The sequence below is a fragment of the Lissotriton vulgaris genome, chromosome 1_1 (assembly GCF_964263255.1).
Source record: "Lissotriton vulgaris chromosome 1_1, aLisVul1.2, whole genome shotgun sequence".
Lineage (NCBI taxonomy): Eukaryota > Metazoa > Chordata > Amphibia > Caudata > Salamandridae > Lissotriton > Lissotriton vulgaris.
The window spans coordinates 1,744,568,758-1,744,586,862 of NC_141685.1; the positions used below are offsets into that span (position 1 = coordinate 1,744,568,758).

The following is an 18,105-nucleotide window of genomic DNA, read 5'->3' on the forward strand; positions in this document are numbered from 1 at the left end:
TTGCACCTTCCCCATTTATCTAAAGAGCGGTGACCCCTTCCCTGAGCTGTCGCCAGTTAGAGGTGAGGTATTTTACTCAGATATAATGGATAAGCAAATTTTGATCTCCTTATTGCACTTATTTAGGTGTATTACGTTGCGTGGGGACTCTTTGGATCGCACATGTATAGCCTGTAAATAGTACATGTTTGGAGTCACTGACGTTTTTACACTTGCTTTTGTATCTGTTTCTATTAGGTACAGTCACATTTCTTTGGACTAAAACCGAATTTACCAGTGGTTTCATATTTCAGTATCACTTTCTTTGTGCTCACTTATCACGTGTTCAATTGCAGCAGCATCTTTTTAGGTCCTGACGAAAGGCCTGACACCTTGCGGGTCAATACGGCTGAAACATGTTGACCTCACATTTCGTCTGACACATGCGGTTTAAATCCATATTGCAGGTGCACTGTTTTTAACCCTGACTGTGAGAACACACAAATAAAGCACATATGTATTCTCCATAGTTAGTTTTAATATCAATCCCTACACGTCAAAAAAACATTTTGTGTTGCGCTGCGCCCCTCTCCCAAACCCATTTTCTCTCATCTGGTGGAATTAGAATATCCTTTTATAGTAGATACCAAAACCTCCCTGAGCTCCTCCCTCTCAGAGAGAGGGTTGTAGCCCTTGGTGGAACTAGGTTTTTCCACCAAGAGGAGGATCCCAGATGATGATGCATGCCACCTTTGGTGGGTGAAGGATTACGTCCTGAAAGGCATTATCCCACAGATAGGTTATGTTATGTTATGTTATGTTAAGCATTTTGTAAAGCGCAACAGCTGCCCAAGCAACAGGGCGTCCCGGCGCTAGAACCAACATAACCAACTGGGAAGAAAAAGAGGACCTACCGGGGGGGGAAAAGATGAGTTTTGATAGCTTTGCGGAAAGCTAGGAGGTTGTCGATGCAGCGGATGTGGGGGGGGAGGGAATTCCATAACTTGGCTCCTAGCAGTCTGAAGGAACGACCTCCTATGCGACAGAATTTGGTATAGGGGATCTCGACTAAACCTTGCCCTTTAGAGCGAAGGTTGCGTTGGGGGTTGTAGGGCGTTAGCAACGGGCGCAGGGGCTCTGGTCCTTCAGAATTCAGAATTTTAAAAGCAAAGATGAGGGCCTTAAATTGGATGCGAGCTTCCATAGGCAGCCAATGCAGTTTGTGGATGGTAGCTTTTACGGAGCACTTTCTGGGTAGGCCCACTATTGCCCTGGCGGCGGAATTCTGAATCCGTTGGAATCTCTTAATTTCAGCTTTATTGGCTCCTAACAGTAGCACACTGGCATAGTCCAGCCTGGCTAGGATGGTCGATTGTACAATCAATTGCCTCGTTTTTGAGTCAAAGAAGCCTAAGATGGGATTAAGACTTCTCAATAATCCAGTGCAAGTTGCGGCAACTTTCTTAGTATGAGCCTGGAACTTGAGTGTCGAGTCCATCCATACTCCTAGATTTTTTACCAAAGTTTTAGGGAGGGGGGCCGGACCCAATGAGCTGGGCCACCATAGGTCACTCCAGTTATTGGCGTTTTTACCCATGAGCAGCACCTCAGTTTTTCCTCCATTGAGTTGGAGGCAATTCGCGGTCATCCAATTGGCCACTGCTGTCAGTCCATCCCTAAATCTAGTGGCATCGGGGGACGGGGCTTCGTTGAGGCTGATGACCAACTGAGTGTCATCAGCATACGATGTCATTGTGAGGTCCCATTTTTTGGCAACTTCCGCCAGAGGTTGCATATACAAGTTAAAAAGTGATGGGCTGAGGGCCGAGCCTTGCGGCACTCCTTGTCCAATGTCTTGGGGTTGGGAAATGAATGGGGGGGCAGATACCTGGAAGGATCTGTTCGAGAGAAACGACCGGAACCATTCTAGTGCCGAGTCTGTGATTCCGATGTTTTCCAGGCGTAGAAGTAGGATATCATGGGATACCGTATCAAAGGCCGCGCTGAGATCGAGCAGTATCAGCGCGGCACTTTTACCGGCATCCATGATTTTCCGCAGGTGTTCTGTAGAGGTAAGGAGAGCCGACTCTGTACTGTGACCCGGTCTGAACCCGTGTTGGGAGGGGTCCAGGATGTTATTAGCCGCCATGTGGTCATTCAGCACTTTGTTTGCGTGGGCCTCCGCTAGTTTCGCTACCCATGGTAGCAATGATACCGGCCGGTAATTCTCTGGTTTGGAGGGGTCTAGGGTGGGTTTCTTTATAATGGGAGTAATCCAAGCCTGCTTCCAACAGATGGGTACCGTGGCCGTGGAAAAAGAGAGATTAAGGAGTGAGGTCAAATACGGGAGGAAAAATTGCAGTTCTCCCTGAAAGTATACTGGCCTCATAGGATCTGCGGGGGCGCCTGATTTTACTTTCCTGCATATTTTAGTTAGTTCCTCGCAAGAGATAGCTGGTATGCAGGAGAGCCTAGAGCCGTCTAGAGTTACCTTGGGAACATTAATGTCCTCTGGAAGGTTGTGGTTGAAGGAATTATAAATTTTCTTTACTTTTTCCGTGAAAAAGGTGGCTAGCTCTTCACATTGTTGAGTAGAAGTGATGTGAGAAGCGGGTTTATCTCCATTCTGTAATTTTTTTACGATTTTGAAGATAGTTTTTGTAGGATTGGGGCTTATTTTGATCTCATTCGCGAAAAAGGCTGCGCGGGCTGTGCGTATGGCTTTATGATACGTTTTGAGCTGGTCTAGATAAGCATTTTTGTCCTCCAAAGTATAATCCTTCCTCCATTGACGTTCCGCCTTCTTACATGCTTTCCTCAGATTTTTCAAATTGTCATCGTACCAAGGGTTGGAGGGAGTATTACGCCCTTTCGTCCACTTAGCCGGTATAATAGCATCCAGTCCCTTGATGAGCCAGTCCCGGAAGGCTGCATACGACGTTTCAATGTCGTTATTGCCCTCTAAGTTAAGCTCACCAAGGCTGTCCGCAAGGTTGAGGTGTTGAAGTTTGTGCCAGGGCCGCTTCATGCATGAGGTGGGCGTCATTTTAACTGGACGGGAGACGATAGGAATATGGACCGTGACTAGAGAGTGGTCGGTCCAGACCATGGGTTTGGGTTCATCCGCTCTAGCTTCTGAGATGTTAGTAAACACCGGGTCAAGTAGGTGACCAGCAGTATGTGTAGGAGTTTGCACGAGTGGGGTCAGCTGCAGGGCTGCTAGGTCCGCTAAAAAGTTGCTGATGTTGGCATCCATTGTATTGTCTAGGTGGAGATTAAGGTCCCCTAGAATGGTAAAATTCGCTGAGCTAGTAATTAAAGCATGAGATATCTCAAGGAGTTCTTCCATAAATCTCGAGGAAGGCCCCGGGGGTCTATAGATAAACAGGCCCGAGAAAGAGTACTGCGGGCTCGTGGATATTTTAAAACGTGCGCATTCACTGTCCGCGATGCTCTCTTTGTGGAAGGAGCAGATAAAGGAAGATCTATAGATGGCAGCAATGCCACCTCCTCTCGAGTCCCTATTGATATTTGTCATGGAGTATCCATCAGGTAATGCTAAATTAGGAATGCTAGTTAGATCGTCTCTCAACCAGGTTTCACACAGAAACAGAATATCAGGATTGTCGTCTATTAGAAGCGTTCTTACCTCCGCATGGTGTTTGACCAGGGATCTAACATTGAGCTGGGAGATGGTAAGTGAAGCTTGGCTTTTTCCGGTCGTTTTGTGGCTGATTGAGCGTGGCTCAGGTGTAACCCACTTACAGTTTTTACATTGAAGCGCGGTATGTCCGATGCGTCCTTCTACATTATAACATCTAGGGCCTGGGTTCAGTGCGCAGAGTAGGTTACTATCGTACATAAATGGTTTTTGAGCAGGGGGTCTGGCGAGAGGCGAGGCCTTGGCGAGGACGGGCGAAGACGGGCTTGCCTTAGGCGCGCCTTCGGCGCGCCACCGGCGCGCCCGCTGCGCCCGTCCGCTGCGCGTACGATGGATGCACATAATTTCAAGCCAAAAAAAGTGGGAGGGGGGTGTGGCCTCGGAGTGGGCGTGGCCTCTTTCCTCGCCGGCAATGGCGATTGAAAATGAATGTGGTGCCTGGGCTCCGCTAACAGCGCTAAGATCCGCTGTGCGGTGCGCTCGAGTGCCCACAGAGATTCTATCAACTGCCTGGGAGCAGCGTGAGTTTTTAAAAAGGTACAGAGTAATACGTGACACAAGTGATAATAATTTTTAAAAACAGGGATCAGGTGCTCCCGGCTTCCGCCTCAGGAGTATAGCAGGTTCCAATGTAAACACTCGTTATCCAGTGTTTTATACTGGTTAGGTCGGGGCGTGGCCTCGGAGTGGGCGTGGCCTCTTTCCTCGCCGGCAATGGCGATTGAAAATGAATGTGGTGCCTGGGCTCCGCTAACAGCGCTAAGATCCGCTGTGCGGTGCGCTCGAGTGCCCACAGAGATTCTATCAACTGCCTGGGAGCAGCGTGAGTTTTTAAAAAGGTACAGAGTAATACGTGACACAAGTGATAATAATTTTTAAAAACAGGGATCAGGTGCTCCCGGCTTCCGCCTCAGGAGTATAGCAGGTTCCAATGTAAACACTCGTTATCCAGTGTTTTATACTGGTTAGGTCGGGGGGCGTGGCCTCGGAGTGGGCGTGGCCTCTTTCCTCGCCGGCAATGGCGATTGAAAATGAATGTGGTGCCTGGGCTCTGCTAACAGCGCTAAGATCCGCTGTGCGGTGCGCTCGAGTGCCCACAAAGATTCTATCAACTGCCTGGGAGCAGCGTGAGTTTTTAAAAAGGTACAGAGTAATACGTGACACAAGTGATAATAATTTTTAAAAACAGGGATCAGGTGCTCCCGGCTTCCGCCTCAGGAGTATAGCAGGTTCCAATGTAAACACTCGTTATCCAGTGTTTTATACTGGTTAGGTCGGGGGGCGTGGCCTCGGAGTGGGCGTGGCCTCTTTCCTCGCCGGCAATGGCGATTGAAAATGAATGTGGTGCCTGGGCTCCGCTAACAGCGCTAAGATCCGCTGTGCGGTGCGCTCGAGTGCCCACAGAGATTCTATCAACTGCCTGGGAGCAGCGTGAGTTTTTAAAAAGGTACAGAGTAATACGTGACACAAGTGATAATAATTTTTAAAAACAGGGATCAGGTGCTCCCGGCTTCCGCCTCAGGAGTATAGCAGGTTCCAATGTAAACACTCGTTATCCAGTGTTTTATACTGGTTAGGTCGGGGGGCGTGGCCTCGGAGTGGGCGTGGCCTCTTTCCTCGCCGGCAATGGCGATTGAAAATGAATGTGGTGCCTGGGCTCCGCTAACAGCGCTAAGATCCGCTGTGCGGTGCGCTCGAGTGCCCACAGAGATTCTATCAACTGCCTGGGAGCAGCGTGAGTTTTTAAAAAGGTACAGAGTAATACGTGACACAAGTGATAATAATTTTTAAAAACAGGGATCAGGTGCTCCCGGCTTCCGCCTCAGGAGTATAGCAGGTTCCAATGTAAACACTCGTTATCCAGTGTTTTATACTGGTTAGGTCGGGGGCGTGGCCTCGGAGTGGGCGTGGCCTCTTTCCTCGCCGGCAATGGCGATTGAAAATGAATGTGGTGCCTGGGCTCCGCTAACAGCGCTAAGATCCGCTGTGCGGTGCGCTCGAGTGCCCACAAAGATTCTATCAACTGCCTGGGAGCAGCGTGAGTTTTTAAAAAGGTACAGAGTAATACGTGACACAAGTGATAATAATTTTTAAAAACAGGGATCAGGTGCTCCCGGCTTCCGCCTCAGGAGTATAGCAGGTCTGTGTGACTTTGTTAGTGTCTCTGTCCGTTTACTTTTTCCTGTTAGATCCAAGGATTTTCTTGTTGAGTCAAGCAGTGCCAATGCACAGGATATCTCACCTGTCAGATATCAGGGGTAGCTGACGGATGATTATATCATCACATCGTTATGGTCATCCTGTAGGCTACATCGCCAGATTATGTCACATTTGAGCTTTAACCAAATTCTATGCTGTGACCAAAGCCAATGTTGTGTTGCGATTGTGGTCAAATACTATAGTTGTAACTGGCCACCCAAGACAAGATACTAGTATAACCTGGGAAAGGCACAAACTAACTGGAACATAGAGGCAATGACACATACACACACGGTTGAAGGCAGGCTCTGAGATGCAATTAGGATAGGTAGACATTGGGCCACAAATCCTGATGATCATATGCAAACTGGAACAGGAAGGCACACAAGTCTGACTGATCAGGGAGACACTGAGCACATATTGAGGCACAGAGACAATGAAACTCTCACCAGGACAGGCTACGGCACCCATTTTTTGTATTCAGACATCAGGAGAGTCCATTTACCAGGAAAACCACAACATCCATCACTTTTCAATCCCAAACACATTGCCCACCACAAACACACTCATCTACACGGAATCAAACTGCTGCACCATCCTAGCATGCTTTGAGCTCACCTAGTGGGAGAGGCACACTACACAAAAACAAAAAGTGAGTGCCTCATGTTGCAGCATGCTTGATTGTCGGGTTTGGTAGCTATGAATTCATCACCCTCAAATTGTGAGCACAAACAGGCTTTTGTTGAAAGCAAGACTAAATATTGCCATAAAATAGACATTTACAATGCTGATAATGCAGCTTTCAGGTGGTTATCATAGCACAAGTAATATAGCACATTTTAGGCTGCTCACCCCATGTTTCAAAAGACCATAAACCAGGGATTCCCCCGGTTGGATATTACCATTAACTCAAATTCTTTACCTCCTACTCCTGACAAGGACAAACAACTGAAAACTGTACTATGATCGCTGCATTTGTGGCTTGTGATCATGCTAGAAAAGATTGCTGACCATGCCTCTTGGATAGGCGTTATACAAAATAAACTACCTCTGGATCTTTAGAGTTTGTGTTTGAATTTTAAGTGTACAGCACTATCCTGCCTTCCACTCTATTTAGCACTGTAGAAAACAATTCAATAACATACAGTGCATTACCTTTCTCACAGTGGGGGCCATAGAATCCATCAGGACACTCGCACACGTGCCTGTTGTTGCAGAAGCCTCCATTTCTACACCCACCGGGGCACTTTGCTGTAAATAGAAGAAATGCAGAAATTTTAATTAGGAGAGTGCAGAATCCTACAGCAGCCAGCTAGCGCATTTGTGGGCCCTGGCAAGACATCTGAAGTGTCATGAGGAAAATGATGACGACCTGTGCATTCTACAATAATGGTCCCAGATATTTTCACCATTCACATTTTAACTTTCCAATCTTAAGCATGACAACTCCATCCCCTCACTCTAGCCACAATAAACTTGCATTTTGTATGACACTAGAGTTATGGCCTACTGCAGATGTCGGAGGCCTTGGGGAGGGATACTGGCAAGGAGCCCACTAAGCAGGTCTCTTGAATGCTTAATTGATTTTTTAAAAATATTAATTAGTGGCAAAGGCCCCTGTCAGGTGGTTACTGCAGCTTGCACCACCTATTGCCTCTGCCAGTGCTGCCAATAACAGTACAAACACAATTACTAACAATCACAGAGTGAAGTGGCAAAACATAAAGTGGAGTAAAGTCCGACAGAGTGGAGTAACGTAGAGTAGAGTGGAGTAACATAGAGTGGAGTAAAGTGTCATAAGATGGAGGGACGTAGAGTGGAGTATAATGTTGTAGAGTGGAGTAGCTTAGAGTGGAGGAGAGTGTTGCAGAGTCGAGTGGAGTCTCATAGAGTAGAGTGTCGTACAGTGGCATTGACTAAAGTGGTCTAGGGTGGAGTAGAGTGTCATAGAGTGGAGTAGAGTGTAGTGGATTAGAGTGTTGTGGAATGGAGTGGTGTAAAGTAAAGTATGTATCTCGCGCAGAAGGGTTTGTAAGAAGACTATGTTACAATATAGAGATTCTAACCTATATTACTTCCATGATCATACAACTCACACAATATATAGGGTAGCACTATTAGGAAAGAGAGGAATGTGTAAAATGAACAAGAAAAGAATAGGGAACAACAAAGTTGTGGACGAAAACCCTCACTCACCCGAGGGTGACATGCTTCATCTTTGGGTTCCTCCAAACACAAGGGGACCACAAGGTAACCCGTGTGGGCTACAACTTACCCAAGAGGGAAGGAGCAGGAGTGCAGAGCACATGTTGGATCTACCAACTCAAAGTGGCGAGGAGGGACAAAGTGCAAAAATTAAATTAAAAAGTGAATTCGAACCTACCTACATAGGGGTAACAACTTTTTTCTTCCTTCCTATGTGGTAGTAATTAAAAAGCAAGTGAATTGTAGGGTTATGGATATATACCTTATCTGGTGGTCAGCATGTTTCTGCCCTAGTGACAATCAAGTTCCAGGCATTCATCAGGACCTGTATTTATCAGTCACTCTGCTATTTAAAGTGCATAAAAATAATAATAGTGTTTTTATTTTGGAAATTTATAGAGCGCATGGCTGCCCGAGAGCGTCCCAGCGCTAAATGATGCAATGGATGGCATCTAAGCCTCAATACTTGACCAAAAGTCCATAAGTGTCAGTGGTCAGAAGGCTCTCAACGAAAAAATTGTTTAATCCAACTCAACCATCTATAGAGTCCCTCACCTCATCGGTTTCTCTCGAATACCGCTCCGGTGCTCCTTTTTTACTCTGAGCCCACACGGGGTACCTTGCGGTCCCAGTGTGTTGGAGGAACCCAATGACGAAGCATGTCACCCTCGGGTGAGTGAGGGTTTTCGTCCGCAACTTTGTTGTGCCCTATTCATTTCTTGGCAATTTTACACATTCCTCTCTTTTCTAATAATGCTACCCTATATATTGTGTGAGTTGTGTAAAGTGAAGTATGCCAGATGTGGTAGCGCACTGCCAACACAGACAACACATTTTCAACTGAAATGACCATTAAATTTGCACATACTATTTTAATGGTATAATAACTGTACATTGCATAAACGATAATGTGGGGAAATAGCGTCACCTAGTTTGATTGATTTGTTTCGATGGTACTAAAATATTTGTTTCCGCCACACTTCACAATTATAAAAAAAGTGGCTAATTTATCCTTTACTAATTCTGATAGATTCTGAACTATTTGGACAGTTCATTTACAGATGGTTACATTTTGTTGTGTGCTAGGAATAAGACCTTTCCTTTGCCGCACACGGTCAGATTGTCACATAAATCCTCTCACTTTGAAGTCGGAGAAAGAAAAGTAAACAACAAACTCCCTCAGAAGACAGAGCCTACATTAGACTGCAGGAAATGATAGCAAGAGGAGTTACAGCAAAAACTTCAGGTACTGGAGGAGTTGTGTCTGGAGAGCTGGAAATGTGAAAAAGATACCAGAGCAAGAGTGGTGGCAGCACTCGCCTATTCATGTACGCAGCCATCTGTACACTCACCGCATTGGATTAAGCACCCGCTCCAGAAATCTGTGTATAGCCTACATGCTAGTGATGCGTAACTGTACGTGTTCTGTGAGCGATGGAAGCCTGCAATCCTGCTGCCATACTGTAATGGTTTAGCAGGGAAGGACCGCTTACACTACTATTGCCTTCTGTACACAAGCATTGGCATAGCCAATAGGTCTCGCTTGTGACTTACACCCGTTTTCCTGTGTCTTCACGTGCAGACGATAGGCAATGAAGACAGCAAACTTGCATACTGTTATGACAATTACAGAATTTTACATTTACTATATGATTATAATAATCTTATTCAATATTAATGTTTTACACTTACATGCCAGCCCTTGCTACACATCATATCAAAACTGAAGTGTTTGTGATCTTTCCAAACTTTCTCATATTCACAGGACCACGGAGATGTAGGTTGTAAGTGTGAAATATGTGTGAACTTATACAAACTTATGGCTTTCTAAAGTGTTCTTATTTTCACACTGCATTTTACTGATCCCACTAGGCTCAGTCTAAAGTCTGCATACTCTTATGTGACGTGCAAGTGAAAAACGCTTAGACTGTTGTACGGTTGAACCACATTTAACAAGCATTGCATAACCAATAGGTGTCCCTTTTGGGACCTTATAAGTGTTTAGCCATGCAGCCTATTATCCTGGGTAGCTCAATTATAGCGTAATTCCAGAATATGTCTTAGGTTATATCAGGCCCAAATTGCATCCCTTAAAAAAATAAAAATAACCTACCCACACAATAAAAAGTGTATGTCAAATTCCAGGCACATGAGTAAATAAGTCTTCTGAAGGATAAGGTGCCACCCATCCCACCCTGGGACGGGCCTGGGAATGGGGAATTGCTCCTTTCAGTAAGGAGGAGTATGCCAGAGGGCCAGTAAGAGGACCATAGTGGACTAGGCAGGGCTCTACTATGAAAGAACCAAGCACTGTGTACCACTAGAGAGTTAATAAATGCCCTGTGCCACTAATATTATTGGTGGGATTTAATGCCTGTAATAAACTGTTCTAATGGATTTTCTACCTTATTACAATGACTGCTATGGAAATGAAGTGCTCTTACTAGACCTAAAATAAAGGAGGCTAAAGGATGAGAAACGTGACCAAGTGGGTAGTCTAAAACTTATCTCTTTGACTTGCAGGATTAGGTTTGCCATCTAATTTACGTTTCTTCAAATCTCACCCTGCAGGATAACAGATAGATAGCTGATGTAATGTCATGCAACCCACTGATGACGGCATGAAAACTCCCATGGGTCCAGGCCTGCTGATGATATCCGCTGGTACACCAGTGGTATGCCAACTCCAGCAGCAAAACACACAAGAACAGTCACTTAAAGCAAATGAAAACTGTGTTCTAACTATATGTAAGAAAAATAGAAAGTCATGGAGCCTGTCAGTTATGCAGAAAGGCAGTTGGCAAAGCTAAACTCACAGGACAGGAGCTACAAACGTGAACAGGATTTTGTTGCCACATCTCACCGAAATATAGAATAAAAATACATTAAAAAAGGCTTAATGTTTTTTATTCTATATTTTCCAGTTTCCTGGTATGCTTAATAGCCAGTTTTAATTGAATTTGTGGTACATTCGCATCCCGGGCTGCCGAGTCGTGTCCTAACTGACTTGCTGTGATGAAACTGTTTAGCGGCCGGCCCTGGTGGTTGTAGGCCCATATTTGTAACTGGTTGAAGTACCAATAAAGGTTTTCCAAAAAAAAAAGGCTTCTTTTGTATTCTGTATTAAGTATTTTATATGAATTTTAACCTTTTATTTGCACTGATCAATTTGCATGCCCCTGTCATTTTTTTCTCTTACAAGCTATGTTAAACTGACTCATACATCCAATAATTTTGATTCTTAGTTTTAGTTTCACTTATGTGATTATTTGCTGTTCTATTGTCCTTTGTATTGTTACTTTGTTTTTTCTCAATAAACTTCTTTCTGAACTTAAATAAGGCTTAAGTCTTAAAAAAACTATTGAGGATTTGCTGCGCAAGAGGCAGGTTTGATTTACTGACACGCACAATGCAATATGACTCTGCAGCCAACTAAAAAGGCAAGTGGGGGCAGCAATAAGAAATTTAGGGCCAGATGTATCAAAGAGTTTTACCCATTCTGTGTCTATGGGAAAATGTGTTCATACATATGGCCCTTAGTTTTACAACTGTGGCACAATCTGATCGTGCCTAAAAACAATGGAGCATAGAAAGAAAAAATATACACATTCACGCCAACTGCCTTAAGTGAGTGACTAGAGTGCTACAAAGAAGACGGTGGTGAACCATAAAAAGCACATTGCTTTTATTTCCTCGCTTACTTTAAGGTTTATTCGAACTTGCGAGCGGCTCACTTACATGCTTTTAAAAATAACTGTCACACCTGGCGCCAAACAGGATGTGTGTTTGAAAAAAGGTATTTGGATGTTGAAGTCACTCAATATTAGGACATTTGAGAATTTCAGCTACAGTGGTCAAGATGGACCAGGCAGGGGAGGTAACTATTCTGCTGGTCCTGCTCAGTGTAAAGCACATTCCTCAAGCTCAGAACTCCCAACAGCAGGTCATCTCACTGGTGCACAACTCTGGCTCTAAATGGATCAGAGGGCAATGCCATACCTCAAAATCACCAACTTGAGGGTAATAGAAGAATTGTGCTAATGAGGGTTGCACCCAAAATTGCGCCTGTGCAAGATTAATCTATGGAAATCAAAACGGCTACACGCTGTGGAAAGGGTCTAAAAGGTCTGCATCTCACCAGCCCCAGAGAAAAATACCAAACCTGACGACCAATGAAGTGGACACAGAAAAATGTATCATATCACCAGGTCATTTGTGCAGCTCACTGAACCAATAAGCACGGTAAAAAGGAATTAGAAATCCACATGTTAATACAATGGGGAGGCAGTATATAAGCTTGTGAGCTTCCACGTCTCTCACTGAGCTTTGTTTCCCTGAACAATTTGTTTTTTCATATTATTTAAAAAGCAAGCGCTTAAGTGCACACGAGGGACTGTATTTCAACGAAAGCGTAGAAGATGGATTAAACACGTAAAATCTCTTCACCACCCAACGTAGAGAATAGCCCAGCTCCAAGATGGCCTCCGCTCGTAGGGAGTAGCCAGCGCGACCGACCATAAATGGCCGTCACATAAGGTGCTCAAACTAAGATGGCCACCAGCAGCTAGATTGTATAATCGTGGCATCAATAAGGGACGGGAAGGTTAGCCATACATAACATTAACCAGCAAGGAGCAAGTTCTACGGTCCAAGATAAGCAGTGTGCATTCTGCGCAATGTATCTACTGTTGGGCTAACTGGTTCAGGAATTATATGCATACAATGAGCAACCAGCGGTGCGCATCCGCGACATGCATTAGTAGTGGAAGGGTTAGTACAATGAGTTACTTTCACTGTGGGCTTAATGAGCAGTGCACGTCTGCGCAAATCCTGACAACTGTTGTTAGTGAATTTCATTACAAGTGGTGCACGTCCACGCAGAAATAGGAATGCAGAGTTAATATTTCTTAGATAAGTATTGCCTTAAGCATCTGCGTGATATCGCAGCATGCCTTTTAATTATGCCTAAAAGCTATACATGTTCATGCAATATTACTTGTCTGTAACCTGTTGGGTCAAACAAATGGGACTCTGACGGGCGGCTCACACAGGACTATTCTGGCAATGCGAGGTGGAATTCAGAGCATCGGCTTCAGACGGTGGACATCCAAAGTTGCAAAAAAGCCCAAAGCAGGTATGTATCCTACTAAAAGTAGCTCAAAATATGCCTAGCCATGGAATTTCACAAAACATTAAAAAAATTATTCAAAATGAAAAGATAAATGTTACATCCTCAGGAGAAGAAGTTGTGGGTTGTTCTTTCAATGTAATGGTCAGGAAGAGGAGCAGGAGGGGGTAGGAGGAAATATGCAATGAAAAATGGGCCCAGAAGCTGAATGCACATCCACAATGTAACACGATCAGGAAAGAATTAAAATCTTCTATTAGTCTGTGGTTAGAGGCAGCTTTCAGGTCGAAACACTCTCAAGACCCTTATTCCAAAGGGGCCTAAAATCCCAATTTGGGCACAAGAGAGAGATTGCACATGAGTCAGATTTCAAGAGATGCAATAATTACTGTACCCCATTGGTTTTTCAAGCAAAGTTTATGAAGGAAACATCCGCATCATTCCAAACACCGTGGCTCAGAAGAAAGAAACTGAGGAAAACAAAAAAGTGATACCTGTAAATAATGCTAGCCTTTCGTAATTATCCGGCCGCATCGCAGGACCATAATTTGTTTTGCTCACCATGCACTTCAGAAAGGAATTAGTCACATGCAATTAGCCTAGGACGAGCACAATCGCCAGTTGCTGTGATTAACTCAAGCATTTCTTCCATCATGTAGACCTCGTGTTCAAGCAATAGCTCACTAATGAGGCCTAAGTAGGCTGAAATCAGTCTGGGGTTGCCTGTGTTTTTAATTGGTTTGGACCTGGTTTGGCAATCAGGCTGGATTGTTCCTACTGGAGCTGGACCAGATCAAGTTTGTATACGGCTGATCTCTGTCTAGTGTGGCATAGAGGGTGGAGAATGATGGACTGGAATGAGACTGAGCAATAACCAGTTGATGAGATTAATTTAATCATTCATGCATGTCGTGACTACATCTCTTCTTACTCTGACTACCTGAAAATATTACTTGGCTTTCATTGCTGGTAGACTAAGGAACTGATTTAAAGTTGGACAGAAAAGGGGATTACTCTGATTCATTGAACGAGTGCAAAATCTTCAGTTGGAGGATGCTGAGTCGATGGAGAATCTTCTGGTGGAAGGAATATCCACATAGTCCAGATAATAATGTTGTTGTGTTAGTCAAAGGAAGGGATTCACCCTATGGTGACTTTACTGAGTAAATACTGAAAATAACAGCAGGTAAATAATACCCACTGTATTTCCTCCTCAAATCAGCCCCAAAAACCTTTTTGAAAATTAAAAAAATAATGGGGGAACGTAAATGGTATAGAAGTGTTTGCAACATTGTGGAAGGTCCATTCATCGTGATTGTGGTACCTTCATTTACACTCAACAAGATGTGGCTGGTAATCACAAACTGTTTTCGTGGCAGTTACCTTGCTGGCATGTTTTAAAGAAAATTGCATGTTGTGGTGTTTGGAGAATTATGTTTCCTTCCGTGTTCATAATGATGATAATGACTTCAAAAGCTGCCACTCCATCTTCTTCCCCGAGACATGGAAATCCAATCTGTACAACTAAAAAAACATATTTTAAAAATTAAACAACAGTGCATTTCACATCTTGAGATGCTGCAAAATACCATATTTTGGTTTTAAACAGAATACAATCTATCTGAAATTCTTAAAAAAATTAGATTTTCCTATCAGATTTACAATATGAGAAAATGCGAACATGAAATCTTTAAGTATAGAGTGATGACACAGCCATGCTAAATTTCTGGTTTGTAGCTCCTTACACCTTAGATTATGATACCAAAAGCAACAAGGACTTCCATAAAGCAAGCATCTGCTCAACAGAACGAAAGGACTTAAAATTTGGGTAGGGAAGGAAGAGTGGTGACGGATACAATTAAATGGAAAACTGTGAGACGCCACATTCAGCAGAATCACCAGCCTCTGAGCATGACACAAGCGGAGTGTCAAACCTTTCCATGGGGAGATTGCCCTTACCACAGATATTTCTGGCTTGGAGGTTTCTACCATAGGGAGACAGAAAATGGGGAAGGAAACTGCCACATTTAAATGCATGATGGGACCTGCCAATTCCTCTCAATCCAAGATGGAGCTGAGGCCTTTCTCTCCACTCATGGTGGTGTTTGCCATGTCCCCATATGGAGCCTGTCATTTTCGTCCAGTCCCCAATGGCTACTAGCGTCACTATGGGTAAGGCTCTAATGAAAAATGGAGATAAACACACCGCACATCAGCCAGGACCTTGTTGTTTGCTTTCCGGTTCTATCAAGCAGACCCATTGCCCAAGTCTTTCAATCCTGATTCATTCTTGGACATCTAAATATTGATACCTACATGTTTGACACATCCTGCTCTTTTACATCCTTGTTTCTTTCTCTTCTGTGAATTACAACCTTTCTGGTCCAGCTTTCTTCTGATGTCTCATTTCCTACATTCACTGCGGGTGCATATATTGAAGCTTCCTCATATTTAAATTGGTCAGACCCTTTTTTTTAAAGGAGAATGGCAAAGAGAGTATGGTGAAGAGGGGTGATCATGTTTTTCCTCTCCCTAAACTGTATGTTGCTGCGAACCCTCATATTCCCTTTGGCACCACTACGCCTCTTGGAGTCCACAAGCCAAACCACATATCCATTACTGGAGTTACTACAGGCCTTTCTGGAGGTGTGTGCTTCAGGAGCGACTCCTGAGCTATGTAGTGGTCTCCAAGTTTCTGAAAATTACATTGTCTCCCAAGGAGATCTAGAGATAAAAAAGTCCCAAGGGTATGACAGGAGCAACTAAAGATATTGGTGCGTGGTCTCTCAACAAGACACTGGTGTCTTGTTTCAGTAGGCCTCTGATCTAGAGAACAAAGTACAACATTAATCCACTTGGCTGTTCCATTCTGTTGATCTCATAATTTTCAGCCATATAGGGTGCCAGTTTGCCTACCCAATCCTTCAGTAAATCCAGAATCTACAGAACTCATCTAAATGCATAACCCGAGGGTATCTGCAGACGAGCAAGCTATTACATAAAGCAAATAAAGATCTCAATATATTTATCAATTAGCATGGAATACTAGCTCCATAGTACCCAGCCACAGCAGCGCATGAGGGTTTTCAACCAATATAAATAATAAAAGGTATTTTAGGAAACTGACTCCTTGCCACCCTGGGCCCTATGTAATAGAAAGGTGGAAACCTCTGTTGCAGCCCAGTTGTACCTCTTCTCATCACTACAAATTCATCCAGTGTTGCAATGATCTCTTCTGAAACATTGCCTCTCTGCCAGATGTTATCGCAGAGCACATCATACCAAAGGCCTACGGTAGTAAATGAGTCTCAAAAAGGCAAAGTGGACAAGAGGCTAGGTAATAAATCAATGGGAAAGTCATTGCAATGGGATGTTAACTAGGAGTTTAATCCCGAAGGCTGAGAATGAATTCAGATATCTCAGTTAATCCACCCAATTTGCATAAAGATTACTGTGTCCTTGTTTCTAGAGACAATCCCCGGTTGTGCTATTGTTTTTATGTTTTTTCAACCCAATCAACCTACGTTAAATTTGATATTTCCATAATCAGAAAACTCTCGGAATATGGGATTTAAAGCAAAAAATATATATTTCAAACTAGATGGCGCTGGCACTGTTTTTAACATTAGAAAGTTCTTGCTTCCCAACGGAATCTGCCACATCTCCATTTGCGAAACACCATCATTTTTTCACATTTTTATTTATCAATCACACTGCGCATTTTTTAGAAATCCTTTAATATGGGCTAGGATTTCTGGTCTCTGATTAGTAGGATGAAAACTCCTGCACGCTTTTTTGTTTTGCAAAAGTAAATGCCGGCACCAGCAGGCTGTTAAAAAAAACTAAAATATTTGCTGAGTCGAACTAAAACAACTTGGGGACCTTTCAGCATATTCTTGCGCCTTCAGAGAAACCATGGCACTAGTGCTTGCTTTGAAGGTGTCAGTCCCTGCTGAGCAGACAGGGATTTCACAATAGAGCGCACAGTGGGAGTGACAACCATATACTATGCTGACCTGCTGGCTGGCGGGCTCTTCACTATGATAAAAACACAGTAGAAATAATTCTGTGTCGGAACTAGCAGGAAAATAACCCATCACCACACTGGAGTTATCCTCTACATGCATGTAGGGGATTAGACTATTTTACATTCATGTGAAGAGTCTGAGATCGGAACTGTGTAGCCCAGGCAGCATAATATTCACCCATGACACATGCTGTAGTTGCCAAATGCACTGTGTAACTCTTCTAGTCACACTACTGTTTGCCGGCAAATAACCAGGAATTTTTCACACTGCTGGAAAAATCCTTTCGACTACATACAACAAGTGAACGAACCTAGGGGGGCGTGGCTTGGACGCCGATGGCGATGGTCGCCTGAGAGCTCGGCTCCGGGACTGAGCCCGCATTGATCCTGCAGATCGGAGTCCATGGGGCACCCTAGTCCCCGCAAACCGATGATCGGACTGATTGGAACCCACTGGGACACCCGGTGAAACTTGAAAATTGGTTGATCCGACGGAAAATCGAAGTTTGGGGACCAGCGGAGTGCGACCCAAGATGGCGCCCGGACCTTCTCGACGCCTTGCCCGGGACCCTTAATCCGGAGGAACATCGTTGGGCACGGCGCACCCTCCGCCTCCTATCTCCCTATGATATGATGGTCTGGGTGTTGCTTTACCCAGTATCTGAGCACGGTGACCGATCCCGGACGGTCTGAGGTCCGGGCTATCGTTGACTTTGAAACACGGACGTCTGGCGACCCTGTGTGTGGAACCGACCCCCAGTGCCGCACCCGGCTGCACCCCGCCGAGTGACTGGACTCCATGGGCAGCACGGCGCCTTGGCGCCACAAAGTCTCCGGCGGCGTTGGTGACTCTCGTTCTAGATCCTCATCGGCCAAGCGGGCCTACCAGACCTGGCGCCGTTTGTC

The 18,105-nt window shown here is 44.4% G+C and overlaps 1 protein-coding gene across 1 annotated transcript in view; it reads right to left on the reverse strand.

Annotated features, from left to right (window-relative positions):
- The window catches only part of WIF1 (Wnt inhibitory factor 1), a 289,485-nt gene that overhangs the window by 78,426 nt on the left and 192,954 nt on the right, over window positions 1–18,105 (reverse strand). The window contains exons 4-5 of the mRNA XM_086919031.1: window positions 14,556–14,696; window positions 6,995–7,090 (exon numbers count right to left, since the gene is read on the reverse strand). Coding sequence (XP_086775157.1) covers window positions 6,995–7,090; window positions 14,556–14,696 — 237 coding nt within the window. The remainder of the gene's footprint in view (window positions 1–6,994; window positions 7,091–14,555; window positions 14,697–18,105) is intronic.